Source organism: Dipodomys spectabilis, unplaced genomic scaffold (genome assembly GCF_019054845.1).
Source record: "Dipodomys spectabilis isolate Male_0828 unplaced genomic scaffold, ASM1905484v1 ptg000176l, whole genome shotgun sequence".
Classification (NCBI taxonomy): domain Eukaryota; kingdom Metazoa; phylum Chordata; class Mammalia; order Rodentia; family Heteromyidae; genus Dipodomys; species Dipodomys spectabilis.
Genome location: NW_024870853.1, coordinates 2,679,056 through 2,703,003, shown reverse-complemented (window position 1 = coordinate 2,703,003; position 23,948 = coordinate 2,679,056). Strand labels below are relative to the sequence as shown.

At 35.9% G+C, this 23,948-nt stretch overlaps 1 protein-coding gene and 1 non-coding gene across 2 annotated transcripts in view; both read right to left on the bottom strand.

The window, feature by feature from the left end:
* Tex11 (testis expressed 11) overlaps nt 1-23,948 on the bottom strand; it is a 225,849-nt gene that overhangs the window by 120,896 nt on the left and 81,005 nt on the right. The window contains exons 11-16 of the mRNA XM_042694880.1: nt 23,298-23,352; nt 21,661-21,756; nt 19,592-19,673; nt 15,895-15,973; nt 6,097-6,248; nt 2,316-2,401 (exon numbers count right to left, since the gene is read on the bottom strand). Coding sequence (XP_042550814.1) covers nt 2,316-2,401; nt 6,097-6,248; nt 15,895-15,973; nt 19,592-19,673; nt 21,661-21,756; nt 23,298-23,352 — 550 coding nt within the window. The remainder of the gene's footprint in view (nt 1-2,315; nt 2,402-6,096; nt 6,249-15,894; nt 15,974-19,591; nt 19,674-21,660; nt 21,757-23,297; nt 23,353-23,948) is intronic.
* LOC122120702 lies at nt 11,301-11,409 on the bottom strand. The gene has a single exon (XR_006149777.1). It is a non-coding gene; the product is annotated as a U6 spliceosomal RNA (small nuclear RNA).

Genomic DNA, 23,948 nt, shown 5'->3' with positions numbered 1-23,948 from the left:
AAAAAAGGTAAAGGACCTGCGTTCAAGCCAGGTATCAGAAAAAAAATCTAGCTCACAAAAAGGGTTAACTGCCTTTGTCAAGAAAGAACTGAATCATCTCAATTCTGATCCAAGTGACTTAATTATAGCCACGCATTTTATACCAAGAAAGTCTGTACACAGTAGTTGAAGCTAAAAATGTGATGTCAATAGTAGTGTTATATATAAATTTTGTTCAAAGTAGAGGGTTTAACAGCTGCCTGTTTAAAGAGTTACTGAGAGAGCTTGAGTCTTGAATTCATTGATCTTGTATGTCACTGTGAAATACAGTGATTGAGTCACAGAAACAATGCTTATGAGGTTTTACAAACTGTAGATGATGTCAGTGGACGGACTCAATGATCTGGAGAGCTTTACCAAGTTACCTCCTGGATCTGAATATCAAGCTGCACCAAGCAGTTTCTCATTTCCATGAATAAAACTCTATTAATGAATATAGTTTCAATGTTGGTGATTAAACATAATTCTTTCCCATGGATCCATATTTCCATTTGGTATCAGTTGTACTCTAGGTAGTTCATGCAAGTGGAACAACACTGTATCTGTCTTTTTGTGACTGGCTTATTATTATTCTTTCTAATATTTTTAAATAGTTGCTCCTGGATTTAGGTAACTATATTCAATGTGTGTTTGACAGTACTCTGCTGAACACTAGAAGAGGATCTTCTGAAATCTGGGGCTCCATTTCTCCATGCTATGCACTCTCCTGTAGAACTCTGTCCTATGAACTCTAGGTCTTGGTGCCTTCAGGCTCTCAGCTCCAGCTACTCAAATCAGGATGCCTGATGGGCTGCACTTTAGTCTCCCTCCCCAGCCATCTATAGGCTGAAAATTCATGACAGTAAGCCATGCAATTGTAGTGCTCAACTTATTGCTAATCTCCTAGGGATCATTCTTTATTGCCTGATGTCCAGTGTTATCAGAACTACTTTTTCATGTAATCTGTCTTGTATTTTTGGGAAGAGGGTTGGCTCAAGCAGGGACAAAAAAACTGATCCTCGTTATTATATGTTAATTGGAAATACAAGTATAACATCACTTTATAAAAAGTATATCTCCTTTGAGGTGGAGCTGCGGTTCAAGTGATGAATACCAGGCTTAAGCAAAAAGCTAAAAACAGTGCCCAGGCCCTGAGTTCAAACTCCAATATCAACACAAAAAATGAAAATTGAAAAGTATATCCCATTTTATGTTTTTGCACAAACATAAAAAAATTAGAGAAAATGTAGCAAAATTTTAAGAATGACCCAATTGTGATTGTTCTGTGCTTTAAAAAATACTCTTTAGGTTCACATTATTCTGAAAGAAATCTAATAAAGTTTTTGTTCACATCTTTCCAGTATACCATGACTTTTTCTGTGTGTGTGCCAACAGAACTCCGCGCCTGGGCAATGTCCCTTAGGTTTTTTTTTTTTTTTTCTCAAGTCTGGCACTCTACCACTTGCACCACAGCTCTGGTTCTGGCTTTTTGCTGATGAAGTCTCGTGAACTTTCCTGCTCAAGCTGGCTTTGAACTGTGATCCTTAGACTTTAGCCTCCTGAGTAGGTAGAATTATGGATATGAGCTACCAGTACCCAGTTTATACTATTACTCTGTGGTGTGTGTGCATGTGTGTGTGTGTGTGTGTGTGTGTGTGTGTGTGTGTGTGTGTGTGTGTGTGAGAGAGAGAGAGAGAGAGAGAGAGAAAGAGAGAGAGAGAGAGAGAGAGAGAAAATGCTGGGCCTTGGGTGCTGTTCCTAAGCTCTTTTTTCTCAAGGCTAGCACTCTACCACTGAGCCACAGCTCCACTTCAGAGTTATTTTTTGGTGGTTAATTGAGGGTAAACGTTTCATGGACAGGCTGTGCAAGCTGGCTTTAAGCCATGATCCTCAGATCTCAGCATCCTGAATAGGATTACAAGCATGAGCCACCAGCACCTGGCTATACTGACTTTTAAAAGGGAATAAAACCTCTTTGACTTTCTATATCCTTATGTTAAAACTAAATTACATTCCGGTATCTTAATATCAGTGATGCTATTTCCCTATAAAGTCCTCAACAGGGAGAAATCCTACCTACACTATTTAAAGACATTTTTATAATATCCATTAACACTATACTGTAATTGCAAGGAATTCGATTATTTTGTGTATGGTGCTGGGGATGGGAACCCAAAGCTTTGCACATCCTAGGCAAAGTACTCTACCACTCGTGCTCTATAATTTTTATATTGAAAACTGCTTTGTTTCTGGCAGAAAAGAAAGAATACACAGATGAAAACAGATTATTCCCAAACCTCAAAACTTCGGGCAGCTTTTCTCCACAGAATGTTGTGTAACCAGCCTAGTAATTCTGTTTTCAGTGGTCTTCCCATTTGGTAACCTGAAGGAAAAAAAGTCCAAAGTTCTGCAAACAAGATTCTAGATCGATTATATTTGAGTGCTATCTATATTCATGCTACATTTAATCTTATAACTATACTTAATCTTTAAGTAATGGCTATATAAACAATCACATTCAGACAGGTTTTCATCATCAATTGCAAGTTTACCACCAAAATTGATTACATAATATAATCAGTGTTCACTACGTCTTGGTAATTCTCCCATCAGTCTGTGATAGATTTCCAGCCTTGTCTCATTTTAACTTATTTTCCATGTTCTAAATTAGATAATCATCTGATGCCATAATACGGTTATTTTGAATGAGCAGACAGCAATGCTGGAGATCATTAATAAAAACTGCTTATACTATTATGTACTAAGTAGATCAGCTCAAGTTCACAAGAAAGGCCAATTATACCTTAAAGCCTCTGGAAAATACTTTACGAGCACGCTTACGGATAAACTTTATTAGATTAAGTCACAACTTATGTCTGATTATTTGTGGTCTAGACATTTACAGTGTAACAATACATTAGCACATTAAGGTAAAATTTAAACTATAATAGAATTCTATACTCCCTTCTCTTTTGCCCCTTTGGCACAAACCATCAATTTCCACAAGTCTTGATTAGAACTGTAAGAATCTCTAATCCCTTGGCAGAGTCAGAAACCATAGATTGTTCCATGGCTTAGTTAAAGATACTCAATTGAGAATGAATAGTTGCTCAAGGTATCTACTTAAAATACTATGACACATTGATAATATGAATGTGTAATTAGATATAACAATAAAACTTTGTCTAACTAGGATTTTTGGAAAAGCATTTTGTAAAAAAAGTTTTCTAGTTAGCTGTTAGTTTACTTTCCTAAATATAAATATTTTTCATTTAAAAAGTCTAAATTGGGATACAAGGACACATGCACCTCCATGTTTATTGAAGCACTGTTCACAATACCCAGGATATAGAAACAACCCAGATGCCCCACTACAGATGAATGGATCAAAAAATTGTGGTATCTATACACAATGGAATATTATGCAGCCATTAGAAACAACAAAATAATGGCATTTGCAGAGAAATGGATGGAACTAGAAGAAATCATGTTGAGCGAGGTAAGCCAAGAGCAAAGTGGCAAACATCACATGGCCTCCTGTAAGTGGATGTTAAAAAAATCCACAGTGTAAGGTGATACAACAAAGTTAACAAGACTTGAGAAACAAAGGACCTCCACTCATCTGGTCGAATCACCACTAAATAACTCCATGATGCTCACCACCCATATGGTATATATGTGCACACCAGAGGGAAACTAAGAGGAGGACACAGAACTAGAGGGAATCAGGGAAAAACATACAACAGTGGGACCCATCAGCTGCACTGGACATTGATCAAAACAAACCAAGCAACTCAATGGCAGCGATGGGAGGGAGGGAATGAGTGGGAAAGAGGGAACAGCTGACACTATGCAAAAGGAAAGGAATGTACACATCACCCGATATGAAAGAAATAACTGTATTGTCAAAGCTCATATAACTCATAAACTTTATAGACCACAATAGACAATTTGCCTCATGAAAGTTAGAATGTGTTTGTGACTTTAACTAAGCATCACTATCCCACAATACTGTGAAATTTGTGAAATTATGTAATCAATCACAATAAAGAATTTGCAAAAAAAAAGTCTAAATCATTTAATTAAATATACTCCTTAGTTTGAGAGAGAGAGAGAGAGAGAGAGAGAGAGAGACAGAATGTGTGTGTGTGTGTGTGTGTGTGCAGTTCCTGTGGCTTGAACGCAGGGCCTGGGCACTGTCTCTAAGCTTTTGTGTGCAAGGCTAGCACTCTACCACTGAAGCCATATCAACAGTTGCAGCTTTTTGCTGGTTAATTGGAGAAAAGAGTCTCACAGACTTTCTTGCACAGGCTGGATACAAACCGCAATCCTCAGATCTCAGCCTCCTGAGCAACTAGGATTATAGGTGGGAACCACTGGCACCTGGCTCTCCCTAGTGTTCTTAAGCACAATTTAGCTATTTTTTTGTCAGTCGTGGGGCTTGAACTCTGGGTCTGGACCCTGTCCCTGAGCTCTTAAAGCTCAAGGCTGGCATTCTACCATTTGAGCCACAGTGCCATTTCCAGTTTTCTGTTGGTTAACTGGAGATAAGTGTCTCACGGCCTTTCCTGCCTAGGCTGGCTCTGACCTGCAATCCTCAGATCTCAGCCTCCTGAGTAGCTAGGATTACAGGCGTGAGCCACCGGGGACTGGCACCATTTCTTGACTGTTTAGGATCAACAACATTAACAACTGCTGTAATTTCATTGTTCCAATAATCTATAACAGTAAATGGGGCTCTTGTAGTTCCAACATCTAGGAAGCTGAAGCAGGATTACATGAGCCTAGGCATCTGAGACTAGCCCAGATCTCTCTTGTCTTTTGTCTTCTGTCTCCTCTCTGTCTCTGTCTCCTCTGTGTGTCTCTGTCTCTGTCTGTCTGTCTGTCTGTGTGTCTGTCTGTCTCTCCTCTCTCTCTGTCTCTCTGTCTCTCTCTGTCTCTCTCTCTTTCACACACACACACATGCTGCTTGGGGGCCTCATGCTCTCTCTTGCCTTTTTTAACTCAAGACTGACTACTGGTTGAGTCACACTTCCACTCTACTTTGTCTCTTATAGATAGGTATATACAGTAATGTTTGTCAAAATTATAATATAGTAAAAAGTTCTATATTTTTAAAAATATTGGAATCTATTTTTAAAGTATTGTAGGGCTATGTACAGTGCTTGCCAAGTATACAAAATATTGTACCTTATGATCAGATTATCTGTATATTTCCCTGATGATTTTTTATCTAGTTCTAACAAGCTATCATTAACATTTTGAGTTTTTGGAAAACTAGATAACTAAGCTTATCAAAAGTGGATCTAAAACACCGAATTCTTAGTGAAGATCTGGAGAGAGGGTGCCATCAATAAAATTATGTCTTATGGAATCTAAGTTCAAAAGACTCTGAGCATCAACTAGTCAGATGGTTTCCTTTGAATAACTCAATGAGTGTATATGAAGCATACTTACAAAAATTCAAGGAATGTGGTAAAGTACAAAGATGAGAGCAGCACGTTACCTAAAATGCTCCATTCCCAATAATCATTAGCACCAACCATTAATGACTCTCGTTCCAGTCTCTTCATGTATAAAGTTGGAAGGGTGAAGTAGGAGAAAGAATTTTCTAATACAGGGATCATATTAACTGTGTTCTTTAGGGTATGAAGACTCTGAAGAAAGGTGGAAGGTTAAGGGAATGTTGAACAGATTTGGTTCTATATCTCTTCTTACCCAGAGAGTAGAGTTTGTGTAGCAATGCAACTGAAGTCAAGATAGTTACTTGCCCAGCGCACAGAGCTATTTTAAGGTCAAATTGGAAACATGAAATTAGGCTTGTAACCTCACAATTTTCTACTACAGATAAGATTTTAGCACAGATAATTGTCTATGTTTGAACATATTTTATCAATTTTTCTTAGTTTCTCATTCTGTTGTACCAAGTTTGTAAAATTAGGGCAAGTGAGGTATTACTAGGGAATAAAAAAAATAGTGTGAGAAACCTGTTGATTTGCAGAGTTCATTATTGCTCAGACATTGAGAATTATATGCAGACTGAAATATTTTTAAAACATTTACAGAAATCTTACTAACCTTGAATGATTTCTTCAATCTTCTCCCTGGCAAGAAGATCTTCCTTTCTTTGTAAAAGCATGTCAATGTGGAACAATTTCGCTTTCCCAACATGTTCTGATGACTTGAAATGGTCACAGATTTTCTTGAGGAAAACAAATCCAACAGATTCTCTGCGCAAAGAGATACAATTTTAGATACAAATTTAGATAAAAGAACTCATTTCTGGTCAATGGGACTAAAATTTATTCGAGTGTGAGCAAAGCAATCTAGATAAAAGTATATCTAACATAGGGGTCCGTTCTACACTATTTTTGTAGAGGGAGCCAGCAAAAGCAGTCTCTGGAACAGAATTATTTACACATCTGTGTGTCACGACCCTAGGAAAGAAAGACAGGTACAGAACTGTCTATATCAAAAGAATTTATTATCCAAAAATATACTAGCTTTTTTCAGTTAGTAAATAAACATAGTACCGGCATAAATGTAAAACAAACAAACAAAAACAGACAGCTTTTAAGAGAGAAATCCTTCAATAATGGTCTAGAATATTTTAAGTATATCTGAGTTTAGATAATGACACTAAATGTCTAAGTAAGCCTATTTATTAACAGTGAATAATTGAATTTAACTTAATTTCTGTTTAATTAAGCTATACACATTAGATTTTTATGAAAACTTATAGTCTTTCTGATATACCTAGTCTACAAGATTAGGACTTTTCTGAACTCCCATACCAAACTCGCATTTACACTATTTTCCATATGCTGGCTTGTATTGTTTCCTTTACACATACTCTTTTTTTTAAATTTTATTTGTGAACATACTGTACAGAGGGGTTACAATTACATGGGCAGGATAATGCGTACATTTCTTACCAAGCATTGCAGCCTCCTCCTTTGTTTACCCTTCACATCCCTGCCCAGCCTCCCCCTTCCCCCCCCCCCATCCCAATCCTTCTCCTCCCCTCACCCCCTACACATACTCTTTTCAGCAAAACTTTTAATTTTTTTTTTTGGTTGGTCGTGGGGCTTGAACTCTGGGCCTGGGCACTAACCCTCAGCTCTTCAGCTCAAGGCTAGTGCTCTACCACTTGAGCCACAGCGCCACTTCAGCAAAACTTTTCAGTTCCCTGAAAGCAATGACTACATTGTCCACATGCTGCCCTTGGCATAAAAGCTAAATTACTTGATTAGACTGATCTTGTGCTCACTCTGATATTTTTGCCAGGAAGTCCAACACAAATTGTATTCATTTCTAAGTTCTTATATCTTCCATAAAGTATTCTCTGATCAATACAGCTCACAGCTGATTCTTACATGCTCATATATTATTTACAATTTTCCATGTTCTGTATTTTATTGTCAGTTGAATGATCAAACACATATATGCTTAACTTACTACAACAGACTATACATTCACCAAAGGAATGTCTGGTTTTCATGTTTCTTATTATGTATAATCAGACCCTAGACAACATGCAATAATCACAAGTTTTGTTGAAAGAATAAATTTCAGTACCAACATGCTAATAAGGAAAACAGTTCAGTCTCCAAGAGCAATAAATTCCACCTCCTTTTCTCACGTCAAACTCTCTAAAAATAAATCTCCCAGGAGAAAAAAAAGCACATTATCACAACAAAATATACTGAAAATACAAGACCTTAGTATATTTTCTCTGCCACCTTCATTTCCTACATGCTGAGACTATGAGTCTTAACAGTACATTCATTTAAAAATTCATTACAACAAATATTTGGATGTCTTACAAAGTACATTATGTGGACATTTGAAGGAAACAGGAAAGGAGATGGAATATCTAGTGCTTAACTCTTACAAATGGTTTAGATATGTGGGACTTTCTCTATGAACATAATTAACTAAAATTCCATGGGCTGGTGAATATTCATTTTTATTTTTAGTGGCCAATGACAAACTATTAGTTCTATTCCAGGAAGGAATTACTATTGAATTCATCCCTCATTATTGTACCTGTATCATTTTCTATGGAGTTGCTTTACTACTTCTGTAACTCACTTCAAGTACTTGCTATTAAATTCCAGAAGAATATATATCATTTATACATATAATTTTACATTATTGTTGTATTCTAAAGTATTAATTTACCAAATCTTAGGGCCAAACATTTCGGAGACAAGCAATTACTATTTTTACAGTATTAAGTGTATTGAAAAATATTAAGCATATCAAATTTTCTTTCAGAAGATCATTTAATATGCAGAATCTGTAATGCTCAGAAATATTTTATTGTAATACCCAAGAGAGTATTCAGAAACAATTATCTAAATAAAGTAACGTAGTGCTATATGCCTGTAAAACTAACACCGGAGAAGTGAAAGCATAGAACCTATCAGGCCAGCCTGGGATACACAGAGACTTGTCTTTAAAAAATAAAGGAAAATGCCCTACATTAGTGTCAGTGGCTACTACCTGTAATCCTAGCTACTCAGGAGGCTGAGACTTGGAACACTGCGGTTCAAAACCAGCCTGGACAGAAACATTCCAAAGCTCTATCTGCAAAGTAACCATCAAAAAGCTGAGTTGAGCCAGGTGCCTGTGGCTCATGCCTGTAATCCTAGCTACTCAGGAAACTGAGATCTGAGAGTCTCGGTTCAAAGCCAGCCCAGGCAGGAACATCCATGAGACTCTATCTCCAACTAACCACTAGGAAACTGGAAGTGGCGCTGTGGCTCAAGTGGTAGAGTGCTCGCCTTTAACTGAAGAGTGCAGGGACAGTGTCCAGGGCCCAGAGTTCAAGCCTTATGACCAACAAAAGAAGAAAAAAAAAAAGCTGAGTTGAAAGCATGACATAAGTGATAGAGTGACAGTTGATCAAGCAAACCAAGCAAGCATGAGGTCCTGAGTTCAAACCCCATTATAGTCCCCTGGAAAAGACAATGCCCAATCTTACACAACAGGAAACCTGAGAACAAAGTGGTTAACGTGCAAGACTTTGTGTTCTCTATTTTAACCCGATAAGCCTGAACAAGTTGTTTATAAGTCAGATGCTACTTTCCTCTTGTTCTTGATTTTGGTTCGGCAATGTCAGTCTCATCTCATACATTTGTGTTCATTTTTATTTGATCATTGATTTTTTTTCTAGATCACCATCTCTGGGTTTCTAATTCTATCTTGGTAGTTTTGTTTCAATTCAAAATTATGGATTATTTGATTTGGAATTCTTTGGTTTTTGGCAGTACTAGGCCTCTTGCTTGCTAGGTAGGCATTCTAATACTAAGTCTCACCTCCAGCCCTTTTAACACTGTTTATTGTTGTTATTTTGCCAGTGCCAGGGCTTTAACTCAGGGCCTTGTACTTGCTCAGCTTTCTTGTTAACAGCTTTCTGCTAACTAATTAACTGGAGATGGAATCTCAAAGACTTTTCAGTCTACATTAGCTTTGAACCTTGATCCTCCAGATTTCTACTTCCTGAGTAGCTTGTATTACAGGCACTGGTGTCTGGCTTGTGCTGGATATTTTTTAATTAAAGTATCAAAAATATGTTTATATATGTAAATTCAATATAAATAATCAAAATTAAACATAAATTCAATATAAATTATCAAAAAATGTGTTCAACCACAGAAAATAACAACTTTGCTTCTATATATTTTTCTCTGTCTAGTGGATACTGTATTGATAATTCTACAATCACCAGGATTAATTCTCACTGTAGTATTGGGAATTCACACCAATCCACTGAGGACCATTTTGTCAGGCAGAGCCAGGTAGTCCTCACAGGACTATTGCATTGATTGATTAGAGTTGGACATGGAGAGTCTGATTGTAGCTAGTACTCAATACACAATGATTTATTTCATATTTCTTTAGTAAAAATAAGTAAAATGTAATCAAAGAAGGGGAGACAGAAGGGGTTATGTTTCTTAAATTCCCATCTTCTCAATACATCTCATGTGCCCCCATACATTTCCCACCTTACTGTTATGACCCAGATAGATGTTCTTTCTCCAGCTGAAGGGTAGACCCACTCTCTTTTCTCACAGAAAATATATTCCACTCTATGCGTCAATGGATTAAATACTGAAGGTTTACAAACAATCACTCTGTACTTTAAATTTTTTTAAATTGTTATTATAAAAGTGACGTACAGAGGGGTTACAGTTACTTATGTCAAGTAAAAAGTACCTTTCTTTTTGGACAATGTCATTCCTTTCATAACTCTCCCACTGTGCTGGTTATTCTTTTTTTTTTTTTTTTTTGGGTCCGGTCGTGGGGCCTGAACTCTGGGCGTGGGTGCTGTCCCTCAGCTCTTCAGCTCAAGGCTAGCGCTCTACCATTTGAGCCATAGCGCCACTTCCGGCTTTTTTCTTTTTGCTTATGTGGTGCTGAGGAATCGAACCCAGGGCCGCAGGCATGCAAGGCAAGTGCTCTACCACTGAGCCACCTTCCCAGCCTCGTGAGTGCATTTCTTATCAAGCATTGTTGCCTCCTCCTTCGTTTCCCCTTCCCATCCCTTCCCATCTCCCCCCCCCCCCCCCCGTGCCGCTCTAAAGTTGTAAACTTTGTTTTTACACGTAACGACTTGTACATCTCATTGTTGCAATGGGTCCACCTGTATACCTATTTAAACAATTTGTTTTTTCCCTTCCTCTCCACGATACCAACAGCATATACAGTGAAAGCAAGGGTTATACCGTGGGGGAGGGACATACAAAGCAACAAAAAAAATCTTATAAATGTGTTAGAAGCAATTGCAAGAAAGAAAAAACATTTGAGTCCTTATCTTGGGGTTCATTTTGCTTAAAATCAATTATATGACCATTTCTGCTTGATTCATACATATACTAGATATTGCAAATAAGGGAAACCATGGGACCTATGTTTCTTTGGGCCTGGCTTACTTCACTTAATACAATTTTTTCCAAGTCTTTCCATTTCCTAACAAATGGGGCAATGTCATTCTTTCTGATGGAGGCATAGAATTCCATTGTGTATATATACCACATTTTCTTGATCCATTCATCTGCTGAGGGGCATCTGGGTTGGTTCCACATCTTGGCTATGGTAAAAAAATAGCACATGGTTGTGTTGGTAGCTTTAGTATGGTCTTGTTTGTGATTGTTTGGGTAAATGCCCAAAAGTGGGATTGTTGGGTCATAGGGGAGGTCTATGTGGAGTCTTTTGAGGAACCTCCATACTACTTTCCAAAGTGGTTGAACAAGTTTACACTCCCACAAACAATGAAAAATATGGAACGCTTCACAAATTTGCATGTCATCCTTGCGCAGGGGCCATGCTAATCTTCTCCGTATCGTTCCAATTTTAGTATATGTGATGCCAAAGTGAGGACACAACCTAATTTCTGTAAGAGGTCAGGGCTCCAGGATCAAATATAATTGCATTATATGGGACTAAGAAAATTTGTAGATGAGATTAATAAATTATTGGTCTTTAAGAAATTATGGAAAGCTGGAAGAATATGAAAATCAAGGTTTGATGTCTTAAAACAGGCAGTAGATTCCTAAACCTTGCTAAAAGTATAGGACAACAGGCCTGGCATACCCTGAAAGTTTGTTAGTAATGCAGTCAGGCACCATCGCTGACCTACTGAATCAGAAACTGCATCTTAACAAGATATTCAGTTGAACATCCTAACATTAAAATTTGAGAAGCACTAATATAAAATAGTAAGAATGCTCTAGAAAAAGGCATGACAGGTTTACCTTGTTTTATATTTTGTATATTTACATAAATGAAAAAGTCAGATTAAATATCTATAACTGAATCATTTCAGAGAAATGACCCATAGTAACAGAGTATCAAAAGCCATCTACCTGCTTTTCTAGAATCCAGAGCATACATGCTACCTTCCAACAGTGCCATATATAATTTGAATCTCACAAATGTGTTACTTAGAATTGTCTGCTCTGTAAAAGGTGAAGCTTGATTGAAGGTGAACATTTTTAAAACATCACCTAAAAGGTAAGTTATTTCCATCCATTTTGTGTATTCAAATTTTTATGTATTAATATTTATGTGTTCAAAAGTTAATTCTGCATCCAAGTGAGTATCACAAAACTAGGTCTGGACTACATTAGCTCAGTCTACTGCAAAAAAATGCATTCACTTTGTTAACAGTAAAGTACTGCACACTTAGCTATTGTTGCTAAAAGCCAAACTTCTCTACATAAACTTCTCATAAAATGATCATTAAAAGCATTGTCCATCTTATAATGCAACTTTCTATGCCACCCACAGATGTCAAAAGTATAATGTAAAGGAGTAAAGCAGATTGTAAAAAAAAAACCCAGTTTTAAATATGTAATCAAATTTTATTATTAACTGGATGATGGTAGAAGCATGTTACATGACACAAACAGATAAGAAAATATAAGCTATATTTTAAAATTGAAATCTTAAGATATAAATTTTTTTTGTTCTTCATGGGGCTTGAACTCATTTTGTTGGTCATGGGGCTTGAACTCAGGGCCTGGGCACTGTCCCTGAACTCTTACTCAAGGCTAGTGCTCTATCACTTTGATCTGGAGCACACTTGCAGTTTTCTGGTGGTTAACTGGAGATAAGAGTCTCACAGGCTTTCCTGCCCCAGCTTGCTTTGAACCATAATCCTTAGATCTCAGCCTCCTGAGTAGCTAGCATTACAGGTGTGAACCACCAGAGCCCAGTTAAAAATATAAATTCTCAATTGTCAAAAATTGTGTGCCAGTCCTGGGGCATGAACTCAGGGATTGGGTGCTACCTTTGATTTTTTTTTTTTTTTGCTCAAGGCTACCACTTGACCACACAGCTCTGCTTTGGGCTTTTTGCTGTTTAACTAGAGATAAGAATCTCACAGAATTTCCTACCCAGGTTGGATTTGAACTGGTATCTTCAGGTGTCAGTCTTCTGAATAGCTAGAATTATAGGTGTGAGTCACCTGTGACTGGATAATTTTCTAATTTTTTAAATGAATTATTCTGTTGATTTGTAACTAGCAACCTGAAAACTGTTCTTTTATATAAATATGCCAATATCATCATGGGCTTATGTAGGGCTCCTATACATAAATGGAAAATGTGCATACTAGACAAAAGGGAACAAATGAGTGAATGGTTGAATGGTTGAATGGCAAATGGCTAAGAACATATGTATTCTAATTCTGATATTACAAAGTTGTCTAATGTGAATTTAATACCATGCTTACAATGTCATTCAAAATTTTCATATTAGTATTATTAACTTAAAAAGTGAATGTATGAAAAGGGAACAGTGAATGAAAACAATCATATCATTCAATGTTGAAAAGGATGTGGGAAATTTGATGTGACTATTGGAGGAAACCGTAGGTGGAGAGGCAAGAAAGATGGAATGGTTGAAGCTGATCAAGATGCACTGTACATATAAATGGACATACTAAATTGTAACCTATTTTTACAACCACTTGTAAATAAAAAATTTTAAAGAAAAGCAAACTAATGTTTTCCATTATAAGAATATTGTAAATCCAATGGAATATTATGCAGCCATTAGAAATGACAAAATAATGGCATTTGCAGGGAAATGGATGGAGCTAGAAGGAATCATGTTGAGCGAGGTAAGCCAAGAACGAAGAGACAAACGGTACATGGTCTCCCTGATAAGTGGATGCTAAATCCAAAATGTTAGGTGATACGACAAAACTAACAGGACTTAAGAAACAAAGAACTCCCGCTCATCTGGTTGAACCACTACTAAATATCCCCATGCTGCTGATCACAAATATGGTATATAACATGTGAACACTGTTATATATTACAGACTGTGATAGACAATTTGCTCCAGGAAAGTTAGAATGAACTTGTGACTTTGAAATTATGTAATCACTTAATCACAATCAAAAAAAAAAAAAAAAAGAACCTCGGGGAAGGGAGGGAGGGAGGGGATGGTAGGGGGAAAACAATGGAGGGGGTAACAATGTTCAAGAGGAAGTATACTCATTACCTCACTCATGTAACTGTAACCCTCTGTATAGTATCTTTACAATAAAAAAAAGAATATTGTAAATCAAAAATTCTTTTTAGGATTCCATTGTTAAGACTATTCTTGTGAGTTTGTAGATTAGGTCATTACCATCTCTGGAAACCAATTTGAACACAGAAAAGCAAACCAGATTATTCCTTGTCAAATGAGTTTCCCAAAAAGTGACTTCTCTAAGAATAGGTGAATTTAATTTTACATCTGTATTACTGCCTATGAGCACATTTTCAGAGAGAAATTCAGAACATTTATATGAGCTGTCATATTCATCCAAAAGGTCAAGTCATCGAAGTGAGGCCGGGATTTTTCCCTTGGTTGACATGAATAAGGCAAATTCATTCAATAACTCAAAATTTATCTCTACTGCCTCTTGTAAATGTTATGCTGTAATAGCCAAATAGCCCCTTCAAGGCCAAACTGTTTATTCCCCACTTTCTCTTCATGAATTTGCTAGGCTGCAGAGAGCTACCAACTCAAGGTCCCTTTCCAAAGCAGCCACCAACCAATGACTGGCTAACAGTGGTTTGTAAGTAAGTCTCAGCTATCTTATCCTGATTGAGAACAGCACCAAGGGATTTTCCCATCACCAAAACTCCTTATGCTTAAGGCTGAGGCCTAGTGACTGTATTTTGACCCAATTTCTCCCATATGTCATGGACAGATATATGGGTTATTTTACATTTTGACAGCTATGAATGATGTGGCCATGATTATTGGTATATGGTACAAGTTTTGTATGACTACATGCTCAGGATGTTCTTGGAGGGCTATGATTTAGAGGTGGTTTATTCTGCAAAGTTTCATGCCTTGAAGTCTTGACAGTGTTAAGAGGATGCCTTGGGTTGGATTCTTAGGCCACGGTTGTGCTGCCCTTTCAAAGATATGCCCATGTCCTGGAAGGAGTTCTTATGAGAGTAAATGGGTAGGAAATCCTAAGCCTGACACCTCAGTCCCTCTCTGGGAACTGTACTAGGATGAAATTACTTACACATATGCTTGCATCATCGCCATTGGCTGAGAAAACACGTCCCAACCAAGGTGATGCCACTGCCATGACCATGAGCCTTCAAATCTATAAGCTCAAAAAATCCCTTTTCTTCATAACTAGCCTACCACAAGCATTTCATTATAATGACAAAAACATTAACTAATACACCGTTACATAATGACTCTATATTTAACTTAATTGGGAACCTGCAGTGTATTAACACCATTTTCCAAAGCAGATACACTATTTTACATTCCCAGCAGCAGTATATGAGCTTTACAATTTTTTCATCCTTATCAATACCTGCTATCACTTGGGTTTTTCTGTAGTATAGTCATCCTAGTGGATATGAAGTGGTTTCTCATTATGGTTTTGATTTGCATTTCCATGATGGCTAATTACGGTTGAATATTTTTGCAAGTGGTTATTTCACAGTATGGCACCGAAGTCTGAGAACATTGAAAGGTCTGTAAAATTCTCAAGGTCTCTTTTGACATTATTAATCTCAGAGAAATATATAGCTTTCAAAACTGTACCCACTCATTTCTTCTTGTTTTATATTATTCTGGCCTACAGCTTAACTTAGAGCAAGCAACTCCTGTTTTATAAAGTCATATTCTATTTATTTCATTTTATCTCCTTCAAACAATATGAATTTCAAAATTGTTTACTATTGTATAAATTACTAAGGAAGCAGTACCACCTAAAGTGATCAGCACAATAATAAATATGCTCACAAAAGTATGTGTGTATACATACATATAACTCAGTAAATTAAGAAAGCCATGGAAAATGTTAGTCTTTAAGAGAAAAAAAAATCAATTTTTCTGTACCTTCCACAATCCATCAGCAGCTTAGCAATGCTAAGACAGAAGTCAATACTCATTTCACAACGTAGTACTTCTCTAATAGCTAATAAAAGAAAAAATAGAATAATATTAACATCTTCATTTTCATGAAGTTTTTTTCTTTTATTCAAAATTCCTTATTAAAGTTTTCCATACACCATACTTTGCCTAACAATTCATCAACATATTTTCAAGTAGAAATATCTCAAAACTAGAAATAGAGTGGTATCACAGCCTCTTTACTATGGATGGCAAAGTAACTTACTGCAAAGCAATTGGTAAACATTATATGATAAGAACACTCGGGTCAAAAGCTTGGGATCTGACTTCAATAAGCCATTTGCACCCATAAAGCATAGGCAAATCACTTCATTTTTCTGCATCGTCATATGTAATCTGCAATATAAGGAATATGCTACCAATGTCTTAGTGTTACTGAGAGGATTTTTTGCATGAGCCAGTGTAGGGAAATAATATAGCAATGTACTTAGTAAACTTTGTATAAATTACAGTTAGTGTTACTATTATTTCAGAAATTGCATTTCTGAAAAAATGGGAAAGGGTTTACAAATAAAGACATTAAAAACAATGCTTATTATAACAATAGAGAAGATATAAAACCCTGTAGCATCTACTATAAGGCAGCCTTAAACTATCATGCAATTACTAGAACTACTGAGTATAAAATAGCATGGAAAAAGAATATGCACTAATATAAAAATGACTAATAAGTGAATCATTGGAATATAACACTGTCAATAAACACACAGAATAGACTAAGCAAAAGTACTGAAAATGGATTTTCAAATTTTCCAGTTGAGTTTAGTGACTGTGTTTAGTTTCAATACTTATTCAGCAAATGTTTAATAAGTATATTTTCTGAGCTAGGAATTGTGTTTGTACTGGGAACTAACACTGAACAAAATGCACACACACTCCAGTGTGTGAACTCAGGCTTGATGCACACATACTCCAGGCTTGAACTCATAGCCTGGGTGCTATCCCTGAGCTATTTTGTTCAAGGAAGCACTCTACCACATAAGCCACAGCTCCATTTTCAACTTTTTGGTGATTAATTGAAGATAGAAGTCTCATGGACTTTCCTGCCAAAGCTAGCTTCAAACTATGATTCTCAGATCTCATCCTCCTGAGTAGCTGGGATTACAGGCATAAGCCACCAGTGCCTAACCATGGATGTTTTTAAATCTCCAAATTTTTCTTAGAGAATTTGTGATATTTTGTCATAATAAAAGTGCGTATTTTTAGATATTTTTCTACTATAAAAATGCCAATATAATTTTAATGCCAGGAATTAGACAATTCATTCTACAAGTGAAGTTCTTCCCATTAGTAACGAAATGATAATGGTTTGTCTCAGGGGATGAAGTCAATGAGGAGAGATGAATGGAAAGAGAAAGGGTAGGCAAATACAGTCATAATATTCAGTGTACTATATCAAAAGCCAGAAAACTTGAGGGGTGAGTGGGATTTGAGATAGATGTTTACAGAAGAAGGATGAAAGGGGTAACACTGATCAAGATGCACTGTACACATAAGTTGACATGTTGAATTGAAACACCTTTGTACAACTACTTAAATATTATTTTATTTCTTTGTTTTCTTAGTCCTGGGGCTTGCACTCAGGGATCCAGCACTGTCCCTGAGGTTTTCACTCAAGGCTAGCACTCTACCACTTGAGCCACAACTCCATTTCTGGCTTTTAGGTGGTTAAATGGAGATAAGAGCCTCACAGACTTTGCTGCCCAGACTGGCTTTAAACTGTATTTCGGACCTCAGCCTCCTCAGTAGCTGAGATTACAGGTGTAAGACACCAACGCCTGGCTCAAAGATTGTTTTTAAAATAAATAAACTAGTGCTTGGGATGTAAATGCTTGGTAGAGCACTTGCCTAGCATTAGAATCCTGGATTCAATCCATCAAGAAAAATAAAGCAGACTACAAAAATGAAAAATTCATACATTTTCTCAATGTAATAAAATTTTTAAGTCAATTTTATTATTTAAAAATATTTAAAATTTGGGCTGATGAAGGGGAGTCTGCTAATTTGTAACTAAACTTTTTACTCTAAGGAGTTTCTAGGTTAAGTGAAAGCAATCTTAAACAACAATCATTGTTGAACTCCATTTCTTAAATATATTTGGATAAAAAATGTAATGAAAAATTGTAGTTCAAAACTAATCAACTTCAAATTTGATGACTCCAACAATCTACCCAGTTTTCTATATTGTATTAAAATGAATAAGCCTATTCATTCAATAGGTGAATTGGCTTGTTTATTCCTCTAAAGCAAAATAGTGGAATTGTCTCCCTAATTCATAATATTTTCCACCTGTGTATGCAAGATGGTACTGTCATCCAGTTATGCAGGATCCTCTCTACATTTGAGTTTCTAAATTAGCATAAAATTTAGAGCTACTTCTAAATTTATTGTCCTAATTATTAAGTGATTATTCATTGAATGATCCATAATTATACTAACAATTATATATGTAAATAATTCAGTTCTTAAAGATTGATAATATACTAAAACATGTGCACATTAAGAGAATTTAAAGAAAATTATTTTTATGAATAAACAAAATTGAAATATTGTTATGAGCCAGTCTGCACAGATATATCTTGCCTCTTTTACTGTAGCTACAAAGTAGTAACTGTAGTAGTAATAAAAAATATAAAACATACATTGCACAGTTGCAACACAACAAATATATGATTATTATTATTACTACTACTATTATTATATCTCATATATTTATTTATTCATTTATGTATTTTGCCAGTACTGGGGCTTGAATTCTGGGTGTTGTCCCCAAGTCTCTTTGTACTCAATGTTAGTGCTCTACCAGAGCCACAGCACCACTTCCTGCTTTTTCTGAGTAGTTTATTGGAGATAAAAGAGTTTTATGGATTTTCCTGCTGGGAGTGGCTTTGAACTTGGATCTCAGCCTCCAGAGTGGCTAGGATTATAGGTGTGAGCCACCAGAGCCCATCTCTTTTTAAGATGAAAAATCTGAAGCACAGAAAAGTTAAGTGCCTTGTCAGCACACACCCATATATCAGAATATTCTTTTGTGCTATGTACCCTTAAGAATTATGAAAAGCAGAAAATAATATTCTATAAGTAATTATAAACAGTATATTATTAGACAAGCTCTCTCCATTTAATAGTTACTCTTTTTCCTTTGGCAACTGTGAAGCCTGGGAGATCTCAGCCTGGCTGTGGACACAGATTTCATTATTCTCTTCACTCAGCACTTTTTTAGTATCAATCCCCACTTTCAAGCTCCTCAATAAAATACTCCCTCACTGCTGCCAGAAAAGGTGATTTTCCTTCAGGGATGTTAAGACTTCAGAATGCTTGGATAGCTGAAATTCTCCACTAGACTAAAAGAAAACTGATTGCTTTCATTCAGTCTTTTTTAACCATCTTTTCAATTGCTGCTGTTCTTTTTTCTCTTCCTTCCTAGTTGATAATCCCTTTCATACATGATCAGTTTCCTTCTCAGTCACCACTAAATTATACCTATTGTGAGTATACTACAAAAGATCTTATCTTTAACTAATTGGTGGTGATATTTCAAAATGTTTGCAAATCACACACACACACACACACACACACACACACACACACACACACATACACACACACACACAGACGGTACCTTCAAGGATATCGACATTAGCTGCTTCAGCTTTCAATAGGATTCTCATCTTTAAGAAAAGCCCATCTGGATGTAAAAATTCCTATTTTAAATAAAGAAATCACAATATTATAACTCTGGAATTTAAAAGATAATTTTCAAGTACAGTAATTGTTTTATTCAACCACTGCATGATAACTCAAGATCAAAGAAAATCAGAATTATAAAAGACCACATACCAACATTTGGCTTATCCCTGAGCTTATTTTCTTGAATCTAAACAAAATAATACTAGGAAAAGTCTAATAAGACACTTCCATGAAAAGAAGGGGTAACAACGACCAACAAGTAATGTACTCGTTGCCTTACTCATGTAACTGTAACCCCTCTATATATCATCTTTACACTAAAATAAAAGATATTAAAAAAAAGAAAACACTTTTATGGAGTGACAAACATTTAATGGCAAGGCCAATATGTTTACTGTGTGTCTATCAGCCATATTCTCAGTAAGTAAAACTTCTTGAGATTTTCATAAGTCCGTTGTAAACAATGGTAGAATAAAATTAAAAATGTATTTTTTACAAGATATGCATATCATGTCTGCTGTTACTAACAATGTGCTCTAAATAATGTTTCCAAGTTATTAGCCAGCCCTAAGACAACAGGCTGGCTCTAAGTTTTGCTTCACTGGTTACATCTTTAAACAACTGGTTAAAATTAAAAGTGCACATGGCTGGGGATGGGAGGGCAAAACTGGGAGAGAGTGAGGGAAGGAGTGACATCGTCCAAATAGAAATGTACTCATTATCTGAGCTTTGTAATTGTAACCCCTATGCATATCACCTCTATAACAACAATTTAAAATTATAACATAAAAACATAAACAAACAAATTAATTAAAAGTGCAGGTACTAGTGGCTTATGCCTGTAATCTGAGCTACTCAGGAGGCTGAGATCTGAGGAGCACGGTTCAAAGTCAATGTGGGCAGGAAAGTCGGTGAGACTCTTCAATTAACCACAAAAAAAGCTGGAAGTGGGGCTGGGAAGGTGGCTCAGTGGTAGAGGGCTTGCCTTGCATGCCTGAGGCCCTGGGTTCGATTCCTCAGCACCACATAAGCAAAAAGAAAAAAGCCGGAAGTGGCACTGTGGCTCAAGTGGTAGAGCGCTAGCCTTGAGTTGAAGAGCTGAGGGACAGTGCCCAGGCCCAGAGTTCAGGCCCCACGACTGGACCCCCCCAAAAAAAGCTGGAAGTGGAGCAGTTGCTCAAGTGATAGAGTGCTAACCTTGAGCAAAAAAGCTCAGGGACAGCTCCCAGGCCCTGAGTTCAAGATGTAGGTCCTGAACAACAACAAAGATATTGTTTGAGTCAGTGCTCATGGCTCACACCTGTAATCCCAAGTACTCAGGGGGCTGAGATCTGAGGAGCTCAATTTGAAGCCAACCTAGGCAGGCAAGTGCTTGAGGCTTATGTTCAATTAACCACCAAAAAGCTGTGTAGCTGTAGCTCAAGTAGTAGAAGGCCAGCCTTGAGCAAGAAATCTAAAAATTGCTCTCAAAATTCAATGGAGTTCAAAGGTTTGTTTTTAGTCCTTGTGAGCTGCTGTAACAAAATACCATAATTGGGTGGCACATACACAACAAAATTTACTTCTCATACTTCTGAAGGCTGAGAACTCCAATATTAAGGTACCAGCAGACTGAACATCTGGTAAGAGCCTTCTTCCTCCAAAACTCTACTTTCTCCTATCTTAAGTCCTCTCATGGGAAAAGAGATAATCAAGCTCCCTTTTGGACCTCTTTTATAATGGCACAATGCCATCATAGAGAAGTTCACTATAACATCATTACCTCCAAGTCCCAACATAATACTGTAATCTTTAAAGTTATGATTTGGACATATGAATTTTAAGGGGACACAGACATTTAGATTACAACAATATTTTATCTTGCCTTTCTGGTACACAGAACAGATTGTAACAATCCATTTTTAGGAGGAATACTGAAACAAATGACTAAACTGGATTTCAAAATGTGAATCAAAGCTTTTAAAAAAAGTATTCATATTCAAAAGTAAAAATTGCTTATACCTTGTTTGCTAGATTAATAGCAATGATGCCCTTAGTATAACATTCTCCAGTATGGCAATCAAAATAAACAGTGGCTAGGGACCGCAGAACTTTAGCCTATAATTTTTAAAAAAGGAAATAAAAACATTTAGCTGAAACATAAGCTACAACTCAATAGTTGACTAGCATTTACACAGTGATGGGCATCTTTCCAAACAACCATCTTTTCCATCCACATCTTTAAACAACCACATAGTTTTAAGATATATCTCATGATTATGATACTTCCAACATCAAATGCCTACTTTTGCCATTTACAGTTATGAAATAATACAGTTATGTGTTTTATTATTTTATATCTTGATTTTTTTGCTGTTGGATTTCTGTGTGTGTGTGTTTCTGTGTGCATTTGAGATGGGACCTTGTTCTCTTCAAAGATATGGATTTGAACTCCTAGGCTCATACAATCAATCCTCCTGCCTCAGACTCTAAGTGGCTGGGTTAACAGGCACATGATATTGTGCCTAACATGTGTCCAGCTTTCTTTGTTAAATATTATATGTGAAAACATCCCATTATAATCATTACAGTTCACTAAATCTCATGGTTATATAGTATTAGGTTAAGCGACAATGTCACTAAATATGATATATTAGCATATTCAATATTTATTGCAGTGCTAAAGATCAAACTCAAGGCCTCATGAACTTTAAGCAAGCACTATAACACTGAGCTACATACACAGCCTTATTAATTTTTAATTGTGATAATATAAACATAATTTTGACTATCTTAGCCATTTTAGGTGTACATTTCAGTAGTATTACATATTTTTACAGTGTTGTGCAACCTCCACCACTATCCATCTCTGAAATTCATCATCCAAAATTGAAACTGGACTTATTAAACAATGTTCCCTACTGTTTGTACGTCCTAGTCTCTAAATTTGACTACACTGGGTACTTCATATAGTAGAACCATGTGGTATGTTTTTTTATGAAGGGTTTATTTCACTTAATGTAATGCTATCATAGTTTATCCATGTTGAAATGAGTCAGAATAGCTTTCATTTTTAAGCCTGAATAATATTTCATTACATTCACTTGCATTATTTTTATCTTTCAAACATAAGGGTAGAAGCTATATTTCACATTTTTCTTTTTCCCATTTTCACAGTACTAGATATATAATGTAGATGTTCAGTTACATTTTGACTGGCATATCATAATGGTACAAAGATATATTCAAAATTTTCCATTTTGCTATGGCATGTAGTAATTTTGTTAGATTTGCTTACATAATCACATTTTATTTATTAAATATTTAAAGTAGCATTCATACCCAGGCATGTTCTATTTAGGTGGTTGACAGGAAAACCTCAAACAATTAAACATGTAATGATAAAAGAAAACCTAAAAACCCAAACATTTTCCAAAATATTATATGTATATAAACATATATGTACTCATGAGTACATTTTGAACCTATGAGGTATATTATATTATTATGTAAATTTTCTGCAAACTAATTCATTCAGATATTAAATGATGTGCCCAATGGATAATCTAATCACAAATGGGAGGTTAGAATATTATGACTTTATAAATATTATAAACTATATTTTTTCAACCTAATCCAATATTTAATAGGATCCTTACCAGCATATCTGGTCCAATAGAACTTTTATCCATCTTCCCAATATCATAGCTTTGGCTATAATTAAAAAGGGAAAAAAGTATGTATAAATACATACTCATTTCAAAGTATACATAATTTTTCAAGATTATATATTACAAAGAAGGCCAAGCACAATCATACTTTATTTCAATTTTCTATGCATTAAACAAATTATTAGCCAACTGAGATATGAAAATCAATTTTATAAAGCAAAATATTCTAACTATAGAAAAACCAAAATTTCCTTAAGAGATACCTAATAATTGACATTGTAATTACATTACTTGGATATCTGCATGTGTGTATGTATTTTGTTTACTAAAATAGTTTAAATACACACACACAAGCTTTTATTTAATTGATGTATAACTGGAGCAGGACTGGGGATTGAATGAAGACATTGCACCACTTGGGCTATGCCCCGAGCTCTATTTAATGAACACATCTTCAATGTATAAGAAATATAAATATATAAATATATTTTAAAATAAATAAGTACAGCTACAGCTGTTTTCACCAAAACAAATATATTAACAATATTCAGTAGTTCCCTTTTGTACCTGAATTACCTGATTTTAACCAAAAGTGTAGGAGTGATTTCTTTCTCTTTTTTTTCCCGAGACTAGGACTCA